Source organism: Nesoenas mayeri (assembly GCF_963082525.1).
Source record: "Nesoenas mayeri genome assembly, chromosome: 7".
Taxonomy (NCBI): domain Eukaryota; kingdom Metazoa; phylum Chordata; class Aves; order Columbiformes; family Columbidae; genus Nesoenas; species Nesoenas mayeri.
Genome location: NC_137551.1, coordinates 5,790,594 through 5,814,375, shown reverse-complemented (window position 1 = coordinate 5,814,375; position 23,782 = coordinate 5,790,594). Strand labels below are relative to the sequence as shown.

At 36.1% G+C, this 23,782-nt stretch overlaps 1 protein-coding gene across 1 annotated transcript; it reads right to left on the bottom strand.

Annotated features, from left to right (window-relative positions):
* Positions 1 to 3,921: 3,921 nt before the first annotated feature.
* Positions 3,922 to 23,696, bottom strand: PBLD (phenazine biosynthesis like protein domain containing; the record flags this gene model as incomplete). The annotated part of the gene is made up of 9 exons (XM_080347857.1): positions 3,922 to 4,034; positions 13,216 to 13,278; positions 15,017 to 15,195; positions 16,326 to 16,414; positions 16,922 to 16,951; positions 17,102 to 17,211; positions 17,754 to 17,852; positions 21,246 to 21,345; positions 23,613 to 23,696. The coding sequence occupies 9 exons, from the start codon at positions 23,694 to 23,696 to the stop codon at positions 3,922 to 3,924; spliced, it is 867 nt and encodes a 288-aa protein (XP_080203983.1).
* Between the last annotated feature and the right edge of the window lie 86 nt (positions 23,697 to 23,782).

Sequence of the window (23,782 nt, the reverse complement as noted above, 5' to 3'; positions counted from 1 at the left end):
GTTTTGTTATTTCACTTTCCCATCCTTTTCAAAATTTTTAATTATAGTTTGTAGAAATTTTAGGAAATAAAAGGAGGACTCAGAAATTGAAAAAAAATTCCTTGTACCATCTTTTTGTTTAAGTCTGGTAATTAAAGACAGATCTACTCCTAAAAACAAACAAAAAAACCCAAACCAAAAAAACCCACATCAACAAAATGCTTAACTGGCAGATTTTTCAGTTTTTAATTGAACTAATTTAATTTCTACCTGATCTGGTATCACCCTTAATTTTCATTTAGTCTCCTTTTTCTACTTCTGGGAAGGTTCCCTCTGTTCCTTCCTGTCACTGGGATGAATACTGAGACAAAGAAATCTTTCCTTTCCCAGAAATAACTGCCTCATCTGTTGCTAATTTCCCTTCCTATCCCTTATGGAACACATGGCTCCTTTCTCTGACCTCTTGCTGTGTACGCATTTGTGAGATCTTTTATTCCCACCTTGTGAAAAAATTTCCAATTTCGGTAACAACTTTCAGTATCTGTTTTCTGTCTATCCTCATCTAGATAACACACAAGAAACGTATTCTCACGAATCCTTCAAGCAAATCTGTTAAATGGCTTACTGATTTAAAAAGTGGCTGCCCATTTTCTTTTCAACCCTTTTAGCTGTACATTCATTTCCATAACAAACAAACTTACATGGTTTCTGATGCTCAATATTTTTTTTCCTATTTTGCTTCCTTGCTCTTGGTTATGTGCACACCAAGGAAGCAAAATGAATAAATGTGCATTTACATGTTCATGTTTGGCTGTTGGATCTAGCCACGGATTTAATCAAAACTTACAGTGGCCTGTACCTTAATGACCTTCTGATGGACACTCATAATAAATAACTCTCAAGTGCACAGAAGTTTTTGGAATTGTAGTTTCCCTTCATATAATTTGCTCTTGGTTCAACACATAGGGATGCTACAGTCTTAATTAAGAGAGCAGCACAAAACAGTTCTGCAAATCCCCTGCACCAGAAACACTAAACAAAGAGACTTTGCATTTTTCCAACCACCTACTAAGTACCTTCACTTAATTTTTGATTCAACAATCTAATTTTATCAAAACAATGCAAGTTAACTATTTATTAGAGAAACATTAAGTTCCAAACTTTTATGATGACTGTAATATTATACAGGTGGTTCCAGAAAATTCTCTCTTAAACAAAGTTTTATTTAATTAGTGAGAAAGGCCTAGCAACTTGCATTAAAAAACAGTCCATGGGAAGTCCATGATGATGAAGTCTGTATGAAATTCTACAGCACTCAAAGATTATATATAGTATTAGAAGGATCTAAAAATTGTGCTGCATAGGTTGAAGATCAAATGGCACTAACATTCATTTAAATTACAGTAGTCTCTTCACTGAAATCCACTTTTAAGTACTGTTTCTTCTCTGCATTTTCCGTGCTGACTTTGGCTCTTGGAAGCTAACTCACTTAAATGTCACTGTGTTCCTCTTTTTCTTGATGTGAAACTCACGCAATTTTGAGTCTGAATTATCATTTCAAGTGTAAACAGACATTTCATATGGTGCTAAGGTAACTTAGTATTCAGGATCTTGCTCGAAGTTAAGATAGTTAAGTTACATTAACTATAAACAGCTAATAAAACCAACTGGTATATCGTTTGCATGCAATTGTGAAACAAGGCCACACAAATTCTAAATAATTTTGTTTGAAGTTCGTACAACCTATTTTTTTCACTAGGAACGATGCACAGAATTCATCACAACAACTGATTTCATTTACTGTTGACTGGAAATGTGCAATGTATTAAAGTAAGTCTTAGTGAATAGTTAGGATCACCAGGTCAACTACACAATACTTCATTAGAATAAAGTTGCTACTCGGAAAATGAGTGCTCTTTTTCTTGCCACTCTCAGCAGCCTTGCTTGTTTTGCATATGGTTGCATGTTTAATTAGCAATCCTTCTGTAAGTGTCTGCAATTAGCACAATGATGATTAATAAAATAACTCCTTTAAAGCTCCATTTAGGCAGCAGAACTGCACAATCAGGTATAATTAATTCATCATTAATAAATCATGGCTGATTAACTAATCTGTTGATTACAAACACATTACTGCATCGTCTCCCACCTGAGCTCTGGTGATTCTTCTATCCTGAACAGAAATAGAGACTAAGTAGTAGTAAACTATTAGAAAAAAAAATGCATTGAGCAGCAAATATATTGGTTTGGTCAGGAAATTTAGATAGCAAGTATATTTAAAATTTACTAGGCTTTGTTCACAATTAGTCCCCTTGAATAAAAGAAAAAAAAAACCACAAACCTGTACCCTCTATTGTTAAATGTGAACAGGTGAACAATAATTGCTTCTTTAGTTCATTTATATTCTCAAGGAGGGTTGTTTTATCCCCAAACTAGCTCAGATTATGCGGCAGATTCACCCTTTGCACAAGCCAGCAGGAAACAGCAAATGCAGTAAACTAAGCTTGCAGCATTGCTCCTCGAGAATATCTAGGTCACCAGCCAGAAAGCGACTGCTTTGCTTTAGGAGAAGGCAAGGTCAAGGTGGCTGCTAAACATGCCATTGCAACATTGCTGTTAAGCTGCCTCCAAAGCCATGTCTTGCATCTGACGGTAAGTCCATGTTCATAAACCACACCTGCAGGTCCATGAACTCCAGCAAGACTGAATATGGAAGGAAGAATGTGAATTTCCATTTGGTGATTCCTTTTGCTTGCCATTTAGCTCTTGAGCTTTGTAGTGCATTTAAATAATATTTTTTGGTATGTTCTGTGCAGCAACAGGAGCTAGAAACTTATCTCAAATGAATCCTAAAATTCTTACACAGTTACTTGCCTTCAGCTACTCAGGCTTAAGTAAGAAGTAAGTCATAAGTTACGATAAAATTCAAAATAATTGGAAATAGGAGAACTTGGCACAACTAAGTCCCTTGTAATTTATAAGGGGATGACACCCAGCTGTTTCCACAGTATGAAAATGCCTTTGAGTCCAAAATAATTCATCCTGAAATATTACAAAGAAAAAGAACTGAAGCGAAGCTTAGGACAAAAGTGATTTCAAAGCAAATTTTAGACAGATTAACTGAAACAATTCAATATTCCAAATAAATCTAGAGAACACTAAAGGAAAAAATGACAAAATCTGAAGCAGTGCGTTTCATGAAGAAAATTAGAGAATAAACTTTTAATTTAGGTGCAAATCTTCAGCCTTTGAAAAGTAAATTATATTGCTGTAACCAATAAAGTTTTCTTTCAGATTTTAAACAGTTTTATGTGCATCACTATGTCAATCTCTTAAATATTTCTGCTAAAACTTTAATTGAAAATATTGACTAAGTAGCAGTACTACAAACCACTGAAATACCATTCATCTTTGAAAAATACTGTTCAGAAAATGGAACCATAAAACACATTTCTAAATCATTTATATTTTTCATATTTTAATTCAAGTAAATTAATGAACTTATGAGCATCATTTCAACATATGGTGACTTTTTTTTAAGGACTGTAGTCAGATTTCACGGAAAATGACTGAATATGGAAAAAGTCTGATTGTTTTATCAATCAGAAAACTTTATGCTTCAATCAAGAAAGCAGAAATGGCTTTTAACATGGAATTTGGAAATAAATGAAAGAATCATTTAAAAGTTGAAAAACAAGATAGCTGTCCTTGGAGAGTTTCTGAGGTCAGTCCACATATGAAGTAGCAAGATGAAAGTGAAGAGAACAATAGCAAGGATCTTGAAGACTAGAAGTATTTTCATCAAGTAATTTTTTTAACTGGACAATAAGTAATCAAAGACTTCTGAGGACAATGGTGATTCACTGCCTTGAGCTAAGATATAGACAGTATAATAAGAACAATTTGAAGGTGTGGGAGATAAAATTTTAAGTGTCAATTTCTTCATAAGGTCAGGTTTCCTTTTAATACAATAGCAATTTGCCCGGCAACGTCAACTCTTCCATCATTACGCAGTGAAATCTTCAACTCTCCTCCACGGCGGGAACATTGAAAAGCTAAATGGAAACAAGAATCCACAATTAAAGAACTAGTATCGATCACAAAGTATTTAAAAATCCATGAAAACTCAGGGAAATGAGGCTTCTGTCTCCAGAAAGCAAGCAACACCCGGGCAAGCACTGTACCAGGGACACCCCAGAAGAATTGTCTTGATGGATGAAGATTAGCTGAGGTTGTATCTCAGACTAGAACTTGTCTATTGAACCTGACAAAGATGCTAGTTAATACAAGTAGGGAAGGAGAGTTGTGATGTAGCTAACCAAGTTCCCTTGGTATATCTAAAGAAGTCTTGAATTCTCCCATTCATGTGATAGACAGGTTCTGTAGGTAAGCAGGAAGAACACTAGGTATTATATGCATAAAAATGAAGAAACATTTTACCAGTATCAAACATCTGAAGCAGATACTAGGTTCAAAGGTTGTGTTTAGCTAATGGGTAAACAAAACTCTAGTAGCCACTGGAAAAAGTCTACAAAGAAACATAGATGTTGCTTCAGCTGTCACAAACTGAGACCAAATTCTTACACAGGCAGGAACAGATATTTATTTATATAATCCTGATTATATAATTTAATATGGCTAGACAAAGTTTAAGTAGAAATAGCTTTCCACTTGTAAATAATTACAAAACTAAACTTTTGCCTAAACTATTCAGCCATATACAGGTGGGATGATAATGCTCACTTAGCATGTTGAGCTTGTAGACTTGTTAAGTACGCCAATTTAAGCTGCACAACTGTTTGATCAGAAACTGGAAAGCCCTCTATAATGTTTGGTTATATCAAATTCCTTATTCATTTTTATAAATGTTATCCTAGGAATACAAAAATTATGTGAAGGGATGGATACAGAGTTACTAAGCAATTATGAAAGTCTATATATATGATATGAGAGATTATATTTTTTAAAATATTGCAGACTCTCTTCAAATGAAAAAAGGCAAGGACTGATACTGAATTCTGATTTAACACTCCACTTAAATTCAAGGATATGCACATAATTTCAAGAAAGATCATGAAGTATTTCACCTTGTTAGAAGACTGGAAAATACTCTTTGTAGTTAAGGAGGATGGCGGTGGTTTGACAATTTGGTCTAATAAAAGTAGGATGAGAACCCAAACACAGGAAGTTATCTCTGATACTTCATCAGAGATGCAGCTGACCTCCTAGAGGTCACAATACCCAGAGAGATCTGACAATAGATTTAATGTTCCTCATTTTTTATATTATTTCATATCTGATCTGTTTTGTAACTAACAGATCTTTCATTTTATAGAAAAAATATTCCTTTATTCTGGCAATAAAAGGTATTGGATATTACAGAAACCACTGTGGATGGGTCTTGATAAATAAAGATCTGTTGCTGAATTAGTCAGGCTCAAAGGTATCTCAAGGCCACTACGAGAACAGAGTCTGCTGTGAGAAAGAGGGGCGTTCCTCAATCACCGGGCTCCTGGCGTGGCATGAATCATCGGACGTACCATCAGTGAGACTCCAGAGCACGGACAGCCCACGATACTCATTTAACGAATCCATGCTTGGAGCGTGGACGCGTGATTAGAGTATAGTAATGTATATAAGGAGACTTGTTTCTGTAATAAATGGCTTAGCGTGATTCACATTGAATCGACTTGTTTTGCTTAGTCCTTATCTCGCTCTACATCTGGTGACCCCGACGTGATACTCTGAACGATGTACCACGGAAGATGGGGAAAAGCCTAGAGCGGCCCAGCCGGAGGCGGATCAGCTGGACTGAGAACCGGGCGGAGGCGTACGGACGTTCCGCATTTTGTTGAAGAAGTCACCGTAAAGGGTGAGCAGCTGGGAGCAGGAGGAGGGAAGAGTGAAGTTATGGGGCAAAATAAATCCTTTGAGGAAGAAGCCGTAGTTAAACTCCTCCTGCCTATTCTCTCTATGAGAGGACTTAAATAAGAAGAAAGTAACATATGTGGACTATTAATTCGGTATAGAATTAAAGGCTACCCAGGAGAAAATGAGAAGGCTTTTAAACGTTAACTTTGGGATGATAAAAGGCAGAAATTATGGAATAGGGTTAGCAATGGAGATGATAAAGAAACTAAATCACTAGCGACTAAATGGAAGCTTAAAATTTCCACTTTAAAAGACTTTAAGGCTGAGCGGGCTACCGTTGCCAGAATTTTTCCAGCGTTGCAGCCTGATAACAAACCTAAAAATGACTGTGAAGTTTACCCGGATCGTGTCTTTTGACCCCCTCCCCACTCCATCCCCTGTTGTGCCGGCGGCACTGATTCAGCAGTCTGGTGCGGGGGGAGGAAAATTACGGAGTGGATGGCCTCCCATACCATCACACGACCCTAAGGAGACCAAGCAGTCCAAGGAACTGGAGTCAGATAATTTGTCAAAAGAACTGTGTGAAATGTAACAGCTATAGATCATTTAGGACAGAACAATGGGGATTCGTCGAGGGGGGCAGGTGTCCCACAACTCCTGGAAGAGACACTAATTGACACACCACAACTACAGACATGATAAGTTTCTGAAATCCTGAGGCAGTCAACAGATCTTGCATATCAAGCTATGAGAGAGGTGCCAAATCATTTGCAACTATTAATCAGGGTCCCAATGAGAATTACATGCAATTTATTGACCATCTTCAAGACGCCATCAGTAAGCAGGCTGAAAACTTAGAAGCTAAGGAAGCACTAGTGTTGAGATTAGCAGTAGAGAATGCTAATGTTTGCTATCAATGTGTTATTTGCAAGTTTTCCAGTACATATTATGTGCTCCTGTGTATTGCCTCTCTGAAAATCAAGCAGCTTGTCAGGAATGTGAGTTAATTGTTTTACTAGTTGTTTTTAAGTGCGCTGTAAAACCTTCTCCCACTTTTCCCATTCTCGCTGCAAGCAGCCCTGTGCCTTCCTCCCCTTCCCTCCCCCCCGCTTCTCAAGGTTTTTACTTGCAAGATGGGGTCAGGAATAATTGTTTTCAGTTGTGTTCCTAAAAAATCAGTATTGGGAGGTGTTTTAAAACTTAGGAAAGCACTTGGAATTATAAGGAAGGAAGATGTTGTAAAATATTGTAATTAATGGTGGCTGCGGTATAACTTAAATGATTGGGAAAAGTGTCCAGACAATAGAATCTTGTTGCGATTAATGTTGTTTTTAGGGTGAGAAGAGTAGGACAAAATAAATCCCTACAAGAGATCATTAAATCATTTCAGACAGTTTTACAGGCGGGGTGCTTTGAACTTCAACAAGCTGAGAGAGAGTTAACTGATAACATACAGGTCACAGAAAACTTGTTAAAGTCTGCAAGATGCTTTCCTTATTAACCTGTTTTCTTTGTGGGTATCTGTTTAAGTATGTTGCAATTTTGGTAGGTCTGTGCTATATGGTACGATAAGTTCACAGTCTGTTAAATCATGAGAATCCATTGACTCAAAATGTGCATTTTGTGATAATTCAGAAGATCATGAGTAATTTAGTTCTTTACTGCGTGAATGTGATCGTAAAATTTTGCGTGTAGTGGCTGTTGTTTTTCTCTCTAACATGCTAGCTTTATTCCAGCATTCAGACTTGCGCAACTCTGTGACAGGCTGTGTCTCATCTCGGTGTGCTGGATTTGGTTTTTCTGTATGTACATCATGTAAAGAATCCTGGTTTTGGAATAACAGCTGTAGCGCACCAGACGAGACATTAAAACAAAAACAAAACAAAACAAAACAAAAAAAGGCCTTGTCCAGTCTGGCTCGGCGGGTGCGGATGGGTTTCAGCGCGCAACTGACTTTTTTTGTCAGGGAGACCCAGAGGTACCTCCACCTGGCCGAGCAGTAAGTGGTTCAAAGGTGCAATGCAAAAATTGAGATATTGTCTTAAATTAGTGTGACTGTGATCCATCTGCATATTTGAACTGGGTATTTGGCTTTCACATCTGAGCTCAGTATTTTAGTTTGCATATTCATATTTGGTAACAAAAGAATCTTGTTTGGGGAAATAATTACAAAATGGGAACCGGTTCCACTGCTAAAATTCCACCTTGCTCCCCCTTAGGATGCATCCTTACACATTAGAATGATTGCTTATATTGTTAGAAAAGCATTTAAATTGTTAAAATGCTATGATAGATGTGCATTTAGAAGAGGTTGTATTTAAAAGTTGCTAGAGTATTAACTGATTTAGATTTAGGAAAATAGAATAATGGATTTATGTTTATTATACTGGTTTATACTGTTTTTTGACATCTCTAAATTCTAAAAGGTAAATGGAGCTAAGGAATGTAACTATTGCTGAGCTACTTGAAATTGCATATAAAGTGTATTATGGCTGGAATGAAACGGGAAAACAAAAGACCAAAACATCCCAGGCCTGTGTGCAGCTCATTGTAACTGAGATAAGCCAGCTGCGTGACCTTGGTTATATCTGAACTGCAGTAAGAAGAGAAAGAAACAAAAAAAAAAAAAAAGAAAAGGAAAAACCTGGCTGCCTGCTTTTAAAGCAGTGAAAGGGGAGTTCTCTCTCCCCCCCACTGCAGCGCTGTAATACTGACTGGAGCAGTCCGAGGGTGAAGTTTAAAGGCATCCTTAGCAGACCCATAGTTCTAATGAAACTGGAAAATTAAACCAAAAATTTGTTGATAGACTTATTCTGTGGTAATTAGTTGTAAGAGACTTCTTAGTAAATTTACCATGCTAGTTTTTGAGGTCATGGGAGAGAATGAAAGAAAGGCCATTTTTGAGACTAATGGAATGCCAAATTTGGAACAAAGTTTTAATACATTAATTCTTATATTTGCCAGAAAGTCCTATACCTCTCTTAGGTTGAGATTCGTTAAGTAAATTGTAAGCTCAAATAACGTTTTCTGAGAATTCTGTTTAGTTGCATGGCCTATAAGAAGCTGCTGGGATGTTGCAGATCTGCTTGCTGCAAGTGAGAAATCTCCAAGGAAATTTCAAATGCTGTATTTCTACTAGTATTAACAGCCAATGTTTCGATAAAGCAAACACTACACTGATAGATCTGAAACAGGACTTTGATCCGGTAAGGGAAAACAATATCCAATAAATATGACAGCCAAAATGGAGTTAGAAACTTTGAGGAATGAATTTATGACAACCTTACAGGCTGGCTGCATTCGATTGGACTTGCAGATTTGTCTATTTATAGCTACAACATAGAAACAACCTGTGGCTATTGTGGGACAGTATGATGAGATTGCTAATAGACTGATATACCGACTGTTATATACCAATTGTCACTCTGATCAAGAAAATGCAGGGAATGAATTTAAGTCTTAATAGACCATGATCCTTTTGTCATATATGTACCATTTGTGAAATTTAATTCTGATTTTTTTTTATTTGTAATCTATGTCTTTATAAATTGCACTAGCTGGTTTTCTTAACAACACAGCTTTTGGCATGCATAAATGTAAATTGCTGCAGAACCTGCAAGCCTTTAACATCAGGTCATAGGCCATACTTGTATTTGGTCTGATCCTACATACTTGCAAAGTTTTTGTTGATGGTTCTGGGAAGTCTCATAAAGCTGTGGTGGTTTGGTGTGGAGATAACAATTGGCGTCATTCTGTAAAAATTATTGAAGGTTCAACCCAATTAGCAGAACTTGGCACGGCTTTAAATTACTTAGAGCTTTTTAAGGAGGAACCTCTAAATTTGATTTGTGATTCTGAGTACGTAGTCAAGATCCAACGCACATATCTGGTTCTGAATTGTTTGTTTGTTTGTTTTACCAAAAAAAAAAAAAAAAAAAAAAAAAAAAAGAAGGAAAAAAAAAAGGGGGGGGAAGTAGCGGAAGCACCACAAAACCAATTGTCAAAAGCATTGTATGTGATGAAATACTTTGAAGGTATGACCCAAAACCATGCTAAATCAGAAAGAACCTACATTAGTTATGGTCAAATCACTAGTCAATTAAAAAGGCCACATCAATTGATAACCTGGGGAAAAGGTTATGTTTGTGTCATTACAGGCCAAGGATTGAAGTGGATTCAACAAAGATTCAACGGATGCAGATGGACAGGAGGGAGATAAGTTGTGAGGACTGTTTCAGATGTAAACCATGGATCCTAATTCAGTGTTACAGATGCTCGCAGACCTGGTGGTCTAGAAGCCTATTAGCAAGCAGGTGGTGTACCTTCTATGGAGAATGGCAATTTGAACAATCAGCAGGAGATCCAAAAGGGTGATATTATGATTAGATAGTCAATGTATAGATAAGGTAAAATTATGAGATATCTCTATCATAGTAATCTAAGTTCAGCAACTGATAAAGTTTTAGAAGGCATATTAAGGTTAAGCTATTGATCTTTTAAATAGGTTAAGATAACTTTTAAGATATTAATTCAATTATTAGTATATGCTGATGATATTAAGTATGTTACCCTATAAACTGCGCAGTTATAAATCTTTTAGGAATTTAAGAGAATATATTGTATTACCTTGTCTGGTTATTTTGAATCTATTAAAATAGTGTGTTAATAAGGTTATCATAGTAGAATTAAGGTTTTAAGAATAGGCAGGTAGTTGTTTGATCTTATTAAGTAAGGTTTAACTGCATTATATGTAATTGTAACTATGTTGTTAATCACGTGTTCTATGTTGCAGTATATTTCAAAAATGATGCACCGTGCGGTTTAAGGGGCCTGACTAATTCAGGAAAAGAAAGGGGGAAGTGTGGATGGGTCTTGACAAATAAAGATCTGTTGCTGAATTAGTCAGGCTCAAAGGTATCTCAAGGCCACTACGAGAACAGAGTCTGCTGTGAGAAAGAGGGGCGTTCCTCAATCACCGGGCTCCTGGCGTGGCATGAATCATCAGACGTACCATCAGTGAGACTCCAGAGCACGGACAGCCCACGATACTCATTTAACGAATCCATGCTTGGAGCGTGGACGCGTGATTAGAATATAGTTACGTATATAAGGAGACTTGTTTCTGTAATAAATGGCTTAGCGTGATTCACATTGAATCGACTTGTTTTGCTTAGTCCTTATCTCGCTCTACAAACCACCACAATAGTTTCTAAATGGTCAAAAGATACTCTTATTCATTAATCTTTGGTGATACGGAATCTTCTTGACTGACAGATGTCTTTTCCAAATAACCTCAGTAACAGAATTTGCTTCAGTAGTACCTGATAGCCCTCAGTCATGCGTATGTAAGGAAAAGTTATTTCTCATAAACACGGGTAGAGACCACACGTTGATCAGATGTCAAATGAATTTGTTCTCCTTAAATCTGTTTAGTACAATTTCTACCACAAAAGAAGTTTGAAGACATATACACACGAAATATTAAAAAACAACAACGTAAACAAAAAACTATCTTGTCAGAAGGTAGGACTTGTTTTGTGCTAAACACATTAGAAAAGCTGATTACAGTATCAATTGCCTTTGCTGCTTGAGATAGTTTCTCTAAAAGAGGAAATGCCATAGTACATACAAAATACAGGAAAATGCAGAACAGATAGAAAGTATCACATAAAAATAGAGAGAGAATTCCTGTCTGATTACTTAAAGAAGCAGTGTCTATAGATGGCATGGAAGAGTTTTAAACTCCACATTAACATTGGAAAATGTCACAATCTTGTGAGAAACAGCCAGTCCATAAGGATGAATTACCAAAGACAGTTTCTTCTCTTCAGAAAATACGTTTGCGTGACATAAATGCAAATATGAGATTTTTTCAACAGAATGATAAACCTTTCCTTAATTCACAGTGGAGAAGGTCTCAGTCCTTGTGGATTACCATACTGAGCAATGGAGAGCAAACAGATCCTTTAAAGAGTTTATCATCCTCAATAAAATCCATTTTGAGATTCATTTTACCCAATATAAGAAGGCTTATATTCAAGGCAGTTGTTTGGAAAAGTGTTTACTTTCATGGACAAGGAACCTTATTAGATCAAGGATCCAATCTCTGTTCTAAATTAAATGTTACAAAATATTAAATTGTTGTCAAGTTCACAAAAGAATTGTAATCTCCCAGTTCCTCTTTGGGAACCAGATAGGGACTAGGGCATTTTGTATGTATTCTGTCGTTCTTCCATTCTGTGGCAAAGCACTAGAAACATGAGAATCAAAGAGACATCCAATGCCTCTTTATCTACTGTCGCCATGTATTAACATTTTCTCATTTTTTTCCAACAAGTTCTTCAGTTTCTTGCTTAACAACAAGTATGTGATCTAATAAGCATTGATTGAAAGAATACCAATAAATCTGTTCTTTGACTTCAGAGATCCAGTCATCTCATATTCCTTTAGGGCTTAATCATTTAAAAGTAAGATTAAAAATAAAATCACAAACAAGTGGAATTTGACAATGCCCATGTATCTTGTCTCTATTATTTAATATCAGTCACATTTTTCTGTTCTTGTAACATTAAGTGATTATTCTTTCTTATATCCTTCATTGCTACCATGAAAAAAATCATCATCCTAAGGAAAACTGATCTTCATACATAAATACACAGATGTATCACAAACCAGAAAAAAATCTCTTTTATAAAGCACATTCTGTAAGTGGAATTCGAATGTTAAAAATACATCTCTTCTTATCCAGCTGTAATAGCACTAGCTGTTCTAAACCCTAGTTTTCCTAAAGAAGTCACTGAAAGGATTAATCTGGAGTAATTCTAAAGAAAACTCCAAAATCATGCAAAAGCCATCAGACTTTTTTCAATCTCATTTTAATATACATGAGGGGAAAGGAAAACGCTGTCTAAATTCTACTGAAAAGTACACCTCATGAATGAAAATATCACTATTTTTTCAGGCTACTTAAAGTGCAAGCCTCAAAGACCAAAAAGTAAAGTAAAATTCAGTCAAATCACAAAACCAGCTTCATCTGAAGTTTACCAAGCCTCAGTTACGATGAAAGGTCATGAGAACTAAAATCCAAAAGCCGAGATAAAAAAACAGCTGCAGACAGTTATGATCCAGAAACTAAGACTTCAAATTCCCTGCAAGTATGATGTGTCATGTTGGTGGGTATAAAAGAAAGCAATTTCTTAAAGATTACCTCACACACAAAATATGACATAGTATTCTGCTCATATTAAGCAAATGGATAGGGAGTTAGTGATACAGTTTGGATTGGAGTAATAACGTAACCTTTACTGTTTCAGTGAGTAGCTTTTACATAAACAGGCAGCTTTGCAAGAAACCAGGTTCTCTTACCGAGCATTTCTTTCTTCCCCAGTTGCTCTGACCAGTAGCTACTTAAAACAGCATGGGCAGATCCTTAAAAGAAATTGGAAAACAAAGTATAGAATTATATTAAAATCACTGCTTTATAGAGCAAGCATATTCAAAGTGTAAATGTTCTATACAAATCACGTGCCACATTTGTGTCTAGGGCAAGAAAACCTAAGTTCTGTCTGCTGTGCAGCCTCTTAAGGCTTTAACATTTCATTTATAATGCAGTATTACTTCCTCATCTTATGGCTTCAACTGAAATTTTGCCTAGGCAAGGGCTTCACCATTAGCCACAACATGTAAAAATAACAAATAGTACCAACTAAAATACTTGAGCCAAAATACTCATTTGTTCACAAAAAGTGAAGTTTCCTAGTAACAGAACCTCAATATTGAATTCAAAGTATTATTCATCTGAACATTATGTTAATTCAATGAAATACGAACAGCTAACCATCAAAAATCTTAACAGGCTTTTAGATATTTCTTAAGCATAGAAACAGGTGGATAGAAGTCACTGCGTAAAACGAAAGCATTTCCTCTGTTAACGGTTTCCACAACAAAATCTCTGGGTTTTTTTTCCAGTGTTGAACGCTGGTAAGTATCAGGACATAACTTAAGGAGGTAAGTTTAAGTTCTCAACACGGCTTCTGAAAACTGAAACATTGATTTCTTGTTTCCTGACCAGCAGATGGCTTAAAAAGATGATTTCTCAAATTCAGAGTTAGAAATGTTGCTTCAGTCTACATTAGCAGCTACGATCAAAGACAGTCTTCTGGAAACCTTCCTGTGAAGTAACTATAATTATCAGGCCTAAAGGCCACCAGGACATGTAGCATTACTGAGAAATCATTAGAAAATAAATACAACATAAAGCCATAACACTGCTAAAAGTATATTTCAGCAATACCATAAAAAGATTTCTATAAAATAAAGGACACTTAAAGATGAAAGACAAACAACTGTGAGCTATAACCAGCCTAGAAAAATCTTGGAGATTCAGGAAACTTCTAGCTTTTCCTACATATCAATACTAGTAATAGTAATACTAGTAATACTGAAAGCTTAAAAAAAGCACAAACCTGAAATACATGGCTTATATTTCTTCATAAACCTTTCTTACTGTTAGGAGTGGTGAATAACTAGAATTATTCCAACAAAGAAAGCCTTCTCTGTATTCAGCAAAACACTTAATGAGCATTTTTTACCAAGTTCTCAGCTGACTGATAATTAACGTATGATTAACTGGTAGCTAAGCAAATCATATCAGCAATCATCATCATACCTTCTGAGTGGAACATCAAAGGAACAGGCAGAGAACTAGCCTTCCTGCCCCTAAATATACAAGTAGCTGAGCTCATATTATTCATAGGCTTAAGAATATCCACAATAAGTGTCAGAAAACTAGAGGTGATCTCAGCTGACATACATACACACAAAAAAAAAAAAGAACACCAACAGAGGCGGATATGAACTTTTACTGCAATATTCATTCAATACCAAACTAGTCTCTTGCTTTTCTCTAACTGGAATACTTCAGGGAAAAGATCCAAAAAAGACACAGGAATATCTGGCCTGATGACAGCAAGAACCTGATTTTTTCTGAATGAGTTGGCATCAGTCATTAGTGTCTTCAGTTTAATGAGCACACTCCTGTTGTCCATATAAAACAGTAATTTAGAAGAGAGACTCCAAAGTACAAAACCAGATTAATGAAGCTTAATAAGAACCTTTTAATTGAACTGAAACAAGAGTAAGAATCGCATATCACACAAACACATACCTGTAACAGGGTCTTCCGGAACACCATACCAAGGTGCAAAATATCTGGAATAAAAATCATGGCCTTTATGTTTTCCACTGGAATTTTCCTTAAGAGTAAGTATGAGTCCTTTCACCTTTCCCGTCTTTTCAGCTGACAAGAGGCGTTGTGCATTCACTTGCAGTTCTTCCAACACTGACCTTGAATATAATTATAGAATTTTAATAATCCATATTTTTGTCTTACATTAAGTACTGAAAAGAAACAAAACTACATAATCGCCTTCTCTACAATCCCAAAACAGACATGGCAAAATGTTAGAGGAGACCAGATTCCTAGCATTGTCCTCCCAATGTCATTTGACTGAAGAGTACCTCAAATATAACACACTTTGAGTGAGCAGAGAAAACAGTTCAAGCCATGCATTTCCTATTTATTTTTGAAAACAGAGCATTCTGCAACATTAGCTATGAAAATGCACACTTTGGTTTCAACAATTTAATAATTGAAAGAAATACTTCATCACTACAGAATGCAAAGAGTAAGCACTCCACCTCCTTTCAGAGCAAGCAAACAACTAACACCATTCAGATCTTCAACGTGCTTCATTCTAAGCACGCTACCACAGTCACAAGTCTGAAATTGTACATACCTCCCTACAAACAAAAGTCTGAAACAGTACAAAATATTCTCAGCTGAGTACTTGTTATTTTATCTCCACATTAGTCCAATCTTTAAACATTAGTAAGGTCAAACTTCAAGTGAAAATAATAGCGTTTTGGCAATATATATCAAAATCATACATGACTTAACAATGAAATTCAGCTCTCTGAGACGAACAAATGCTTTGAAATTATTTGAATTGGAAATTCTTCTATAAAGCTACTTATGATGCTGTTAAGTATATGTAAACAGATTACAGTCAAATGGAAGTAAGAATCCATGGCATTCTGCCAATGTGCCCTGCCTCACCAAGTGGGTCTCTGTAGCTATGCAATTATTACTTCTTTGCTTGAGAAGTAAGACTTCTAATTTCCTCCTAGGTTACTGGATCATTTTTTTACTCAGATGGGGAGAATACACCACCATTAAAACTGCTTCCTACACCTCCTTTTCCTGGAAATAGATTTCCGATTGATCTTATCCAACTTTGCAGGTTCAATAAGCTCACATAAGAAGATAAAATAAGTATTTAACATGGGAGATTAAATTTGAGGTTTTAATACCCACCTTTTTTAAAACCAGATAAAAGAGCCTAACATGTAAGGAGGAGATGTTAAACAACCAGACTCCATTTCTGCACACTTGATTATTAAAAAAAAAAAGTCACCTTTCATAAGCATCACTGAGGCGGACTAAGAGATTCTTTGTGTCAGGAGAATAACGAAGATCTTGAACAACCATGTCACCAATGGCTGCCTAGTGGGAAAGTTAAAGGAGACAAAAATATTGTAATTTGAATACAAAATATTATTTCCTTAACATTTTCATTAGTTAGAATGGAGTTTATACAAGGTCTTTCATGCAGCCCTCAAGTACACATAAGCAAGAAAAGTAAATGCACTAAGTGCATGAACAGACCGGGTAGGCTCTAAGAGCTCTGCACATGTCAATTTGGAAAGAAATGCAGGGACTTAGAAAGGGGCAAGGACACTAGATTGCCCTCATATGCATTCAATAGGCTGAAAATGCAGCTGAAATAAATACTGACATTCCAGTCCATGGTAGTGGGAGAAAAAAGTTCAACTGCAGCATTTTGAGAATTCCATTTCCTGAGCTGCATGACTCAGACCTTCAGAGTTCTGTGTTTCACATTCACGAATACATCAGCAATGCCAAGCTACCACTTTTCAGCCATTTTAATATATATATAAGTATAGCTATTATAAATGTGCTTCTAAAACCACATATAGGTTCTTTTTTTACCTTTATTAAGTCTTCCACTTCCTGAAGTACCTGAAACAAAAAAACACCACACTGTAAAAAACAACATATATATGTATGTATCTAATCCAACTATAGATAGACAGGTATACTTACATGCACATACAAACATAAACACACACTTTATACTGAAAGCCTTTATTAACTAAAATTTAGACTGACCTGTGGGTAGGTTAAGTAAAGTGGTAAGTCCAGGACAATATGATCTTCCATTCGCTTGGCTTTTAATTCCCCACTCAGTGTCACAAATGTGAGAACTGCATTTGTATTTTCTAGAGATAGAAAATTGCAACATTATCAAACATAAAAATTTGAATCCAATCTATTATAGCTCTTAGAGTAGCTCAGAATATTCAGAAAAAGTTGGTTATGCAGCTAAAATATAATAACTACAGTAAACCTGTATTCTAAGACAAAATTCCCAATTAAATAAATAATCTGCTGAGGCTAATAAACATAGCAATTGCCAGTGAATCTTTCCTGCACATTCCTACAATGAATGGGAATTTCCTTTAAACAGAAAGAGCAATATTTCCTATTCATCAAATTCTACTCTACCTCTCCCAGATGACATTTGCATATTTAGCACTTTTGTTAAATAAGAATAATAGTAGGGCATCAGAATCCAACCATAAGCACCAGGCTAAAACCTTATAGTTACAGAGCTGTGTAGAAGACAATACCTAAGGTATGTCCATACGTGTTCACTAAATGTTCTGCATATTTAGTTGCCTTTGTTGTTGAAATAAATAAGTCACTTAATTAGAAGCAAATTTTCTACAAAGGTATAGTAATGAATAGCTTGTAAACATACTTCGTATGTGAAACAACACAGCAGCTGCTGCAAGTGTAGCATGACCACAGAGAGGAACTTCATTGGCTGGGGTGAACCACCTGAGTCCAAAGCAAGAACCTTAAAAATAAAGATTATTTAGTGTTATTAAGTCAAATAAGTCAATTTCTTCAATTTATCTCAAAACTTACAGAGTGACAACACTTCAGTTAATCAAAATGCATGTTAGAATGAGCCTTGGTCTTAAACACACTTTTAGGAACCTATTTTGTAGTAATTTTTGAAACAGCCATTGCTTTTAAGTCAGGTCAAAACCAGCAGCCTACTACTAACAAGAGGAAAGCTACTTTGTTACAAGAGTAAAGCTGCTTCAGAGTAAAGATGCCTGCTGGCCCTGGGAACTAGGCCTGTGAACCAGAAGCATCCCTGAGAAGTGCAGCTGGCACCTTTGAAGCAGTGGTGGCTAGCTAGAAGTGGGAGATAACGCAGACATACCAATGGTAAGCACAAAACCAACAAACTGCAACAGCAACGTATCACCTGAAAAGGTGAAAAATAGTCTGAACAAAGGGGAAAACATCCTGGGAAAGTAAGAATCGGCAACTGCCACTGCCTGTTCTAACTGAAAGAACAGGAAGAGTCCGGAAAGACAAAAATTGGTCTGAGAGAACAGAAAACATCATCATCTATTGGCTGTCTCAGGTGACAAATAGAAATTAAGACCATCTGTTGGCTTCTTGAAGTGGTGGTGTCCTGTGTTCTCTCATGTCTCTCAGGTATAAAAATTAATTTTTACCCAAAATCAAGCTTCTCTCTCTAAGGACTTTCTATGCTGCATATATTTTTCCCTTTCCTAAACAGGTCTAGCGTGAACTTGCTATGAGATCACGGACACTTACTGGGGACACATGGCTGACTCCAAATTCCATGACACAGATCACCTTTGAAGTGAGACTCTGTTATTACTGGTCCCCCTCTGGGCTTGGTTTGCTTTGTCCTCCTACTTCTGGGTTCTATTTAATGTGTTTGGTACCATATCTCTATACTTATGATAGAATACTTAAATGTATCTACTGTTATATTATTGATAAGTTTGATTATTGATTAGCAATATGTTTCTAGTAACCTGTAAAATACATATATACTTCTGGCTGCTATTATTAATTTCTCCTGTACTATTGATCACTAATAATAATTTGTAATAGCTCAAGGTATATATTTATTAATCATAGGTATACTTGCTAGTAGCGATTTTGTGGTAATGTGTAATAGAGAATTTAGAATACAAAGTCCTACAAAGTCACAGTCATGATCTTCAGACACCTGCAGGCTGGGTTACCATCTAGGGGTCAAAGATAGTTCTGTTGGTACAATGGAATCTGTATCAGAGCTAGGTCTGTTATCAATTACTTTATTTAAACCACCAGCCAAGTCTGGTAAAAGCCTCTAATAAACACTGATCCTTCATTTAACTAGAAATCATATTTCTATCTGTTGTTCAAAAAAACCAGAACCCAAATGCACTATATATGGTTTACTGTAGCTTTTGCAGAGTCCTTGCACCACGGCATTTAAGATAATGCTTACAAAAATATATTTCAAGTGAATAATTACCATACAAGCATAAGTAAAAGGTACAAAAGAAAGAAATTATATTAAAAAAAAAAAGCCCAAACAAATCTTGTCATTGTCTCTGTGAAAAACTAGTGCATTAAAGTCATAGTCCCCTATCTAATGAAAACAAATATAATCCCAACAAAAGCAAGTGGATGAAACTAATGGATCTAATGGATGTGGCAGAGAAGCGCTCTGAGACAGGGCAGACACAGAACGCAGCTGTGAGCCTGCCCTGTGGTGCTAATTCACTCTCCAAGTGGAAGCTGTGGCTGGAAGCAGAAGGAAATGGAGGCAGCCATGACTGACTGGAGACAGACAAGCTCTGCAACCCAGAACATCTGCCTGAATGCTTGAGACGTACAGCTGTACTCAAACTGAGAAGACATTTTGTACTCTCATAAATCAATATATCCCTAAAATAATGTAGACTTTTAAAAATTAAATGAAATGCACTCATCACAAACTCATATTTCTGAAAAAAATCTTTGTCCAGGAACCATTATTAGACCAATTAATGTTCCAGAAGCAGATGATAGTCTCATAAACGCCATTCTGATGTTCCTGGTCTCCTCTCACTCCCACTGCCCCTCAATAGACACATTCTCAGGTATAGCTCAGTGACTAAATTCCTTCAGAAAATTGTGCACCTCTTTGACAGCTGTGTGGGTCTGATGTCACAAACTCTAGCCCCTTTAATATCAAAAGCACTTTAATAAGAAAGATTATGGCATTTTATATACTGTTTGATATGGATGACTTTAAACATATTGGCAAGGTGCTAACATGAAAACTATTATCACTTCTTGATTCAAGCAATTAGTCTAACTTTTAAACAAATTCCAATTCATTAACAATAGGAGTAAGTGATGATGGTTAATACTTTAAGAAAATCCTTTTTAATTACAGAGACTGTACAAAACAGTCCCTGAACAAACAATCAAATGATACAGAACCGTTTCTCTGCATTCCGCTCTAGGGCCTCTTTCAGACAGCCAATAATCCCAAAGCTGTTTCTCTCTCTCTGCCTTTATGTCATATTAAAGCGAGGGCATGCCATCACAATACCTTAACCAGGAATGTTAACTCCAGGCTAGTGGGATTCCAGCCCCTTGGCTCGTGCCACCACACAACTGCAAAGTGAGCAGATTCAGCAGCTGATTCAGCTGAAAACTAAGCCACAAACCAATTTTGACTGGAGTATGTTTTTGTCTGATATTTTCTGTCTTGTCTAGCGCCTCTCCGTTTCCTCTCCCATCATATTACATGCCTTACTGAAGAACACCAGTGAAGTCCCTCCACTGGAACCAATCAAACAAGCAACCTAATGCACTTGATTTAAGTAACTTCAGATTTCCCAGTTTTGTTGGAAATCTGCATTTTCCAGTATTTGCTCCACAGACAGTTTACAAGATTTTGTGACAAACTCAAAAAATAGCTTACAGTTACACCAGTGATGATTCCCTGAATGGGCAAACCAGATTCTACTCATTTTGCAGTCTTGTGCATATGGAATAACCATGTTCCATCTCTATTATTCTGCTTGTATAATAACAAATTATCTCAGGAGATTATTAGTAGTAATGGAAGTATTAATTGAAGATATTTGCATTGCATTTTTAGGAGATTTTCTATGCACAACTTGTTTATTTAGTAAAAGGCACTAAAGCAAATGATCTAATTTATTAATAATGTATGTTTGTGTATTGTAAAATTAATTTGATATGGAGCACAACTACTTTAAAGAATGCATGCACAAAAGGCTTATTAAGTAAGATACATTACAACTCCAAGATTTTGCTTTGGCTGTCATTCAAATTATCACCATTCCTTATAAATGCACCCAGTGTCTTCCAGTTCCCCTGTAAGAGATTTTTGTGGGTAAACAGAGTCACTCACTTTTGGTAAAGTCATCTCCAGGTTGCAATTTTCTGATGAAAGCAGTTTCTGAAAGGTTCATTTCTGTTGCAATTTTTTGGTGCACATCTTCATTCAAGTCCTAATGATGAAACAACAAATTCAATTAAAAGCAGGCCAAAAGTGACAGAATCAAATCTTCTGTCAAATACAGTAATTTCATTTTCCATTATAATAAAACATAGATTAATGTTTTGTTCAAAATTCCGAGAGTAAAAAACACTTTAAGAATAAAATGGGATAACTAGTTCAATCATTGTGATACATGGGCATTTCTAGCATCTGTCCTGTTTACAAATTCTTAGAAAATAAAATCGCCAAAAAAACCAAAATTCAGTCTCTTCATGAACACTTTTTTTTTTTAAAGTTATTATTAAAGTCACACTGAGAAGTTATTATTTACAAAATCTAAAAATAACTACAACTCTCTCTTATAACTCTGAAAAAGCCATGCCAGCAAGAGGTCTGTAGCAATGCCCATGACGGCTGATCAGCACTAACAGCGGTATCCTCAATACTGCTCTTTGAACAATGGGAATGATATGCTAAGTCAGTAGAAGCTAAGAGGACATAAACAAACAAACAAACAAAATAAAATGCTGGAGCTTACTACATTTTTCTGTAACTGTCTGCAGATTTAAGCCAGTGCACATTGATTCCATGATACATGAGCTGTAGTGACTATATAAAATCCTATTTCACCCTTGTTCTGTTGCTTTTTCCACACAATTACGCTGACTGGCCAAGTTTGAGAACCTGGTCTTTAAAATATTGAAACACAAAGGAAACAAAGTACTGAGTGGACCTGGCCAGGTTCAATTTCTGATAGATAAAAATTTGCCCTGGTAACTTTACTTCCCTTCATAACTTTAGTCCTTTTCAGTCAATGATCCCCTACTACAGATATGAAACAATTGCTGATGTGTATCCTAGACCTGTATTTGCAGAGCTTATTCTATACAATGAAAACATATAGTATTTTTTTACAGTAACAACCCTTTCTCCTCAGGAAAATAGTACTGTCAATTAGATACTAAGACACTAAACGAGAACAAAGGCCAACCAAAGTGTTATAAAAAATAACTTTATTGAAATACTGCCATCCTGTGGCACTTCTGAAACACAGATAAGACTTGTTTTGCCATTCTTGTATTATTCCCAACAGGTTTTGTAAGGCATCTGCTGAGAAGCTGAAGGGAACAGAGAACAGAAATATTGCTGTTAGCTGCACCATACTTTCTTGAAGCTTAGAAGCATAATTTCAGCTTTAACTGAATCTCAGTTTTAACTTCAAAACTAAAGCCACTAGCCCCACGTACTGCAGAAAAAACTTTAAACACTCCAAAGGCAACATGCAAATAAGTTGCCCTCACAATATATTAATGTAATGAAGTAAAATTACTATAAAAATGCAATAGGAAGCACATCATTTTAAAACAAGTTCATTCTGAGAAGGAGTATTTAGGGGGCCAAAACTACCTCTGAAGTGAGACGTTCTCAGCCATAGCTTTAGCTGATCTGGTTAAGTAGGCTGCATTGTGTAAGTTCTAGATAGGCTTAGGAACACTTAGAAGGATTCATACTGTCAGTAAAAGTTACCAGATTTAACTGTTCTACATATATTTTCACACTTACAATTTTCATCCAGTGTTACTATACAAATAACATAAGGCCTACAAATGTCTAATGCAGTTTAATAGTATTTTGGTATAAATTGTCAGCAGTTTACCAGTCAGTACCAACTGTTCAGAACACAATGAGGATGACTACTGACAATTGCACTGCAACTACCATGCAATTTTGAAGTAATAAAAACTGTTTAAACTTGGCTAAAGCTGAAACAAACACACAGTTAAAAGCTCAGAGGGCCTATAATCCCCCTCTTTCCTCCCATAGAAAGAGAAAAAATTAAAGAGAGGAAGAAAAAAAGAAGTAAAAAAGGGAGAGGGAAAAAATCCACACAAACCCCAAACGCTTCATTCAAAAACTACTGAGTACTGATTGTATGTGACTGCATTTCCTTTCCGAGATTTCATTCTAAATCCATTACGAAATTAAGCCATTTCTTTTTTACTTAACTCAGAAAAAAAATATATATTCCTTAAAAAAAAACAAACACCAAAAAAACCCAAACAAACCACGGAAAAAACCCCACATCTTGTATGAAACCGTTCTGATGGAGAAAGGAGAGCTAATTTCTCTGCATTCCGGAGCAACAGCAACTACACTTGCAAGCAGAACTCCTGAGTAAAGGAAGTAAAGTCTAATGCATTGCTGAGTGCCGAGGTCAAGTACAGAATGGTAAATGCCACTGCAGTCCCTCATAAAATAGCTTTTTTTAAAACTTACACTTTCAAGCAGACAAACTGCCGCAGGATTACCAGAATATGGCCGGTCTGTAAATGCATCAACCGTGAAAGTGGGTATTTGCATTGTCGTTTGCGCTTGTTTAGCCTCCAGTGTTTTTTTTTCCCAAGGTATTTTCTAACCAGTTTCACCCCGAAACGGACTTAGAACTC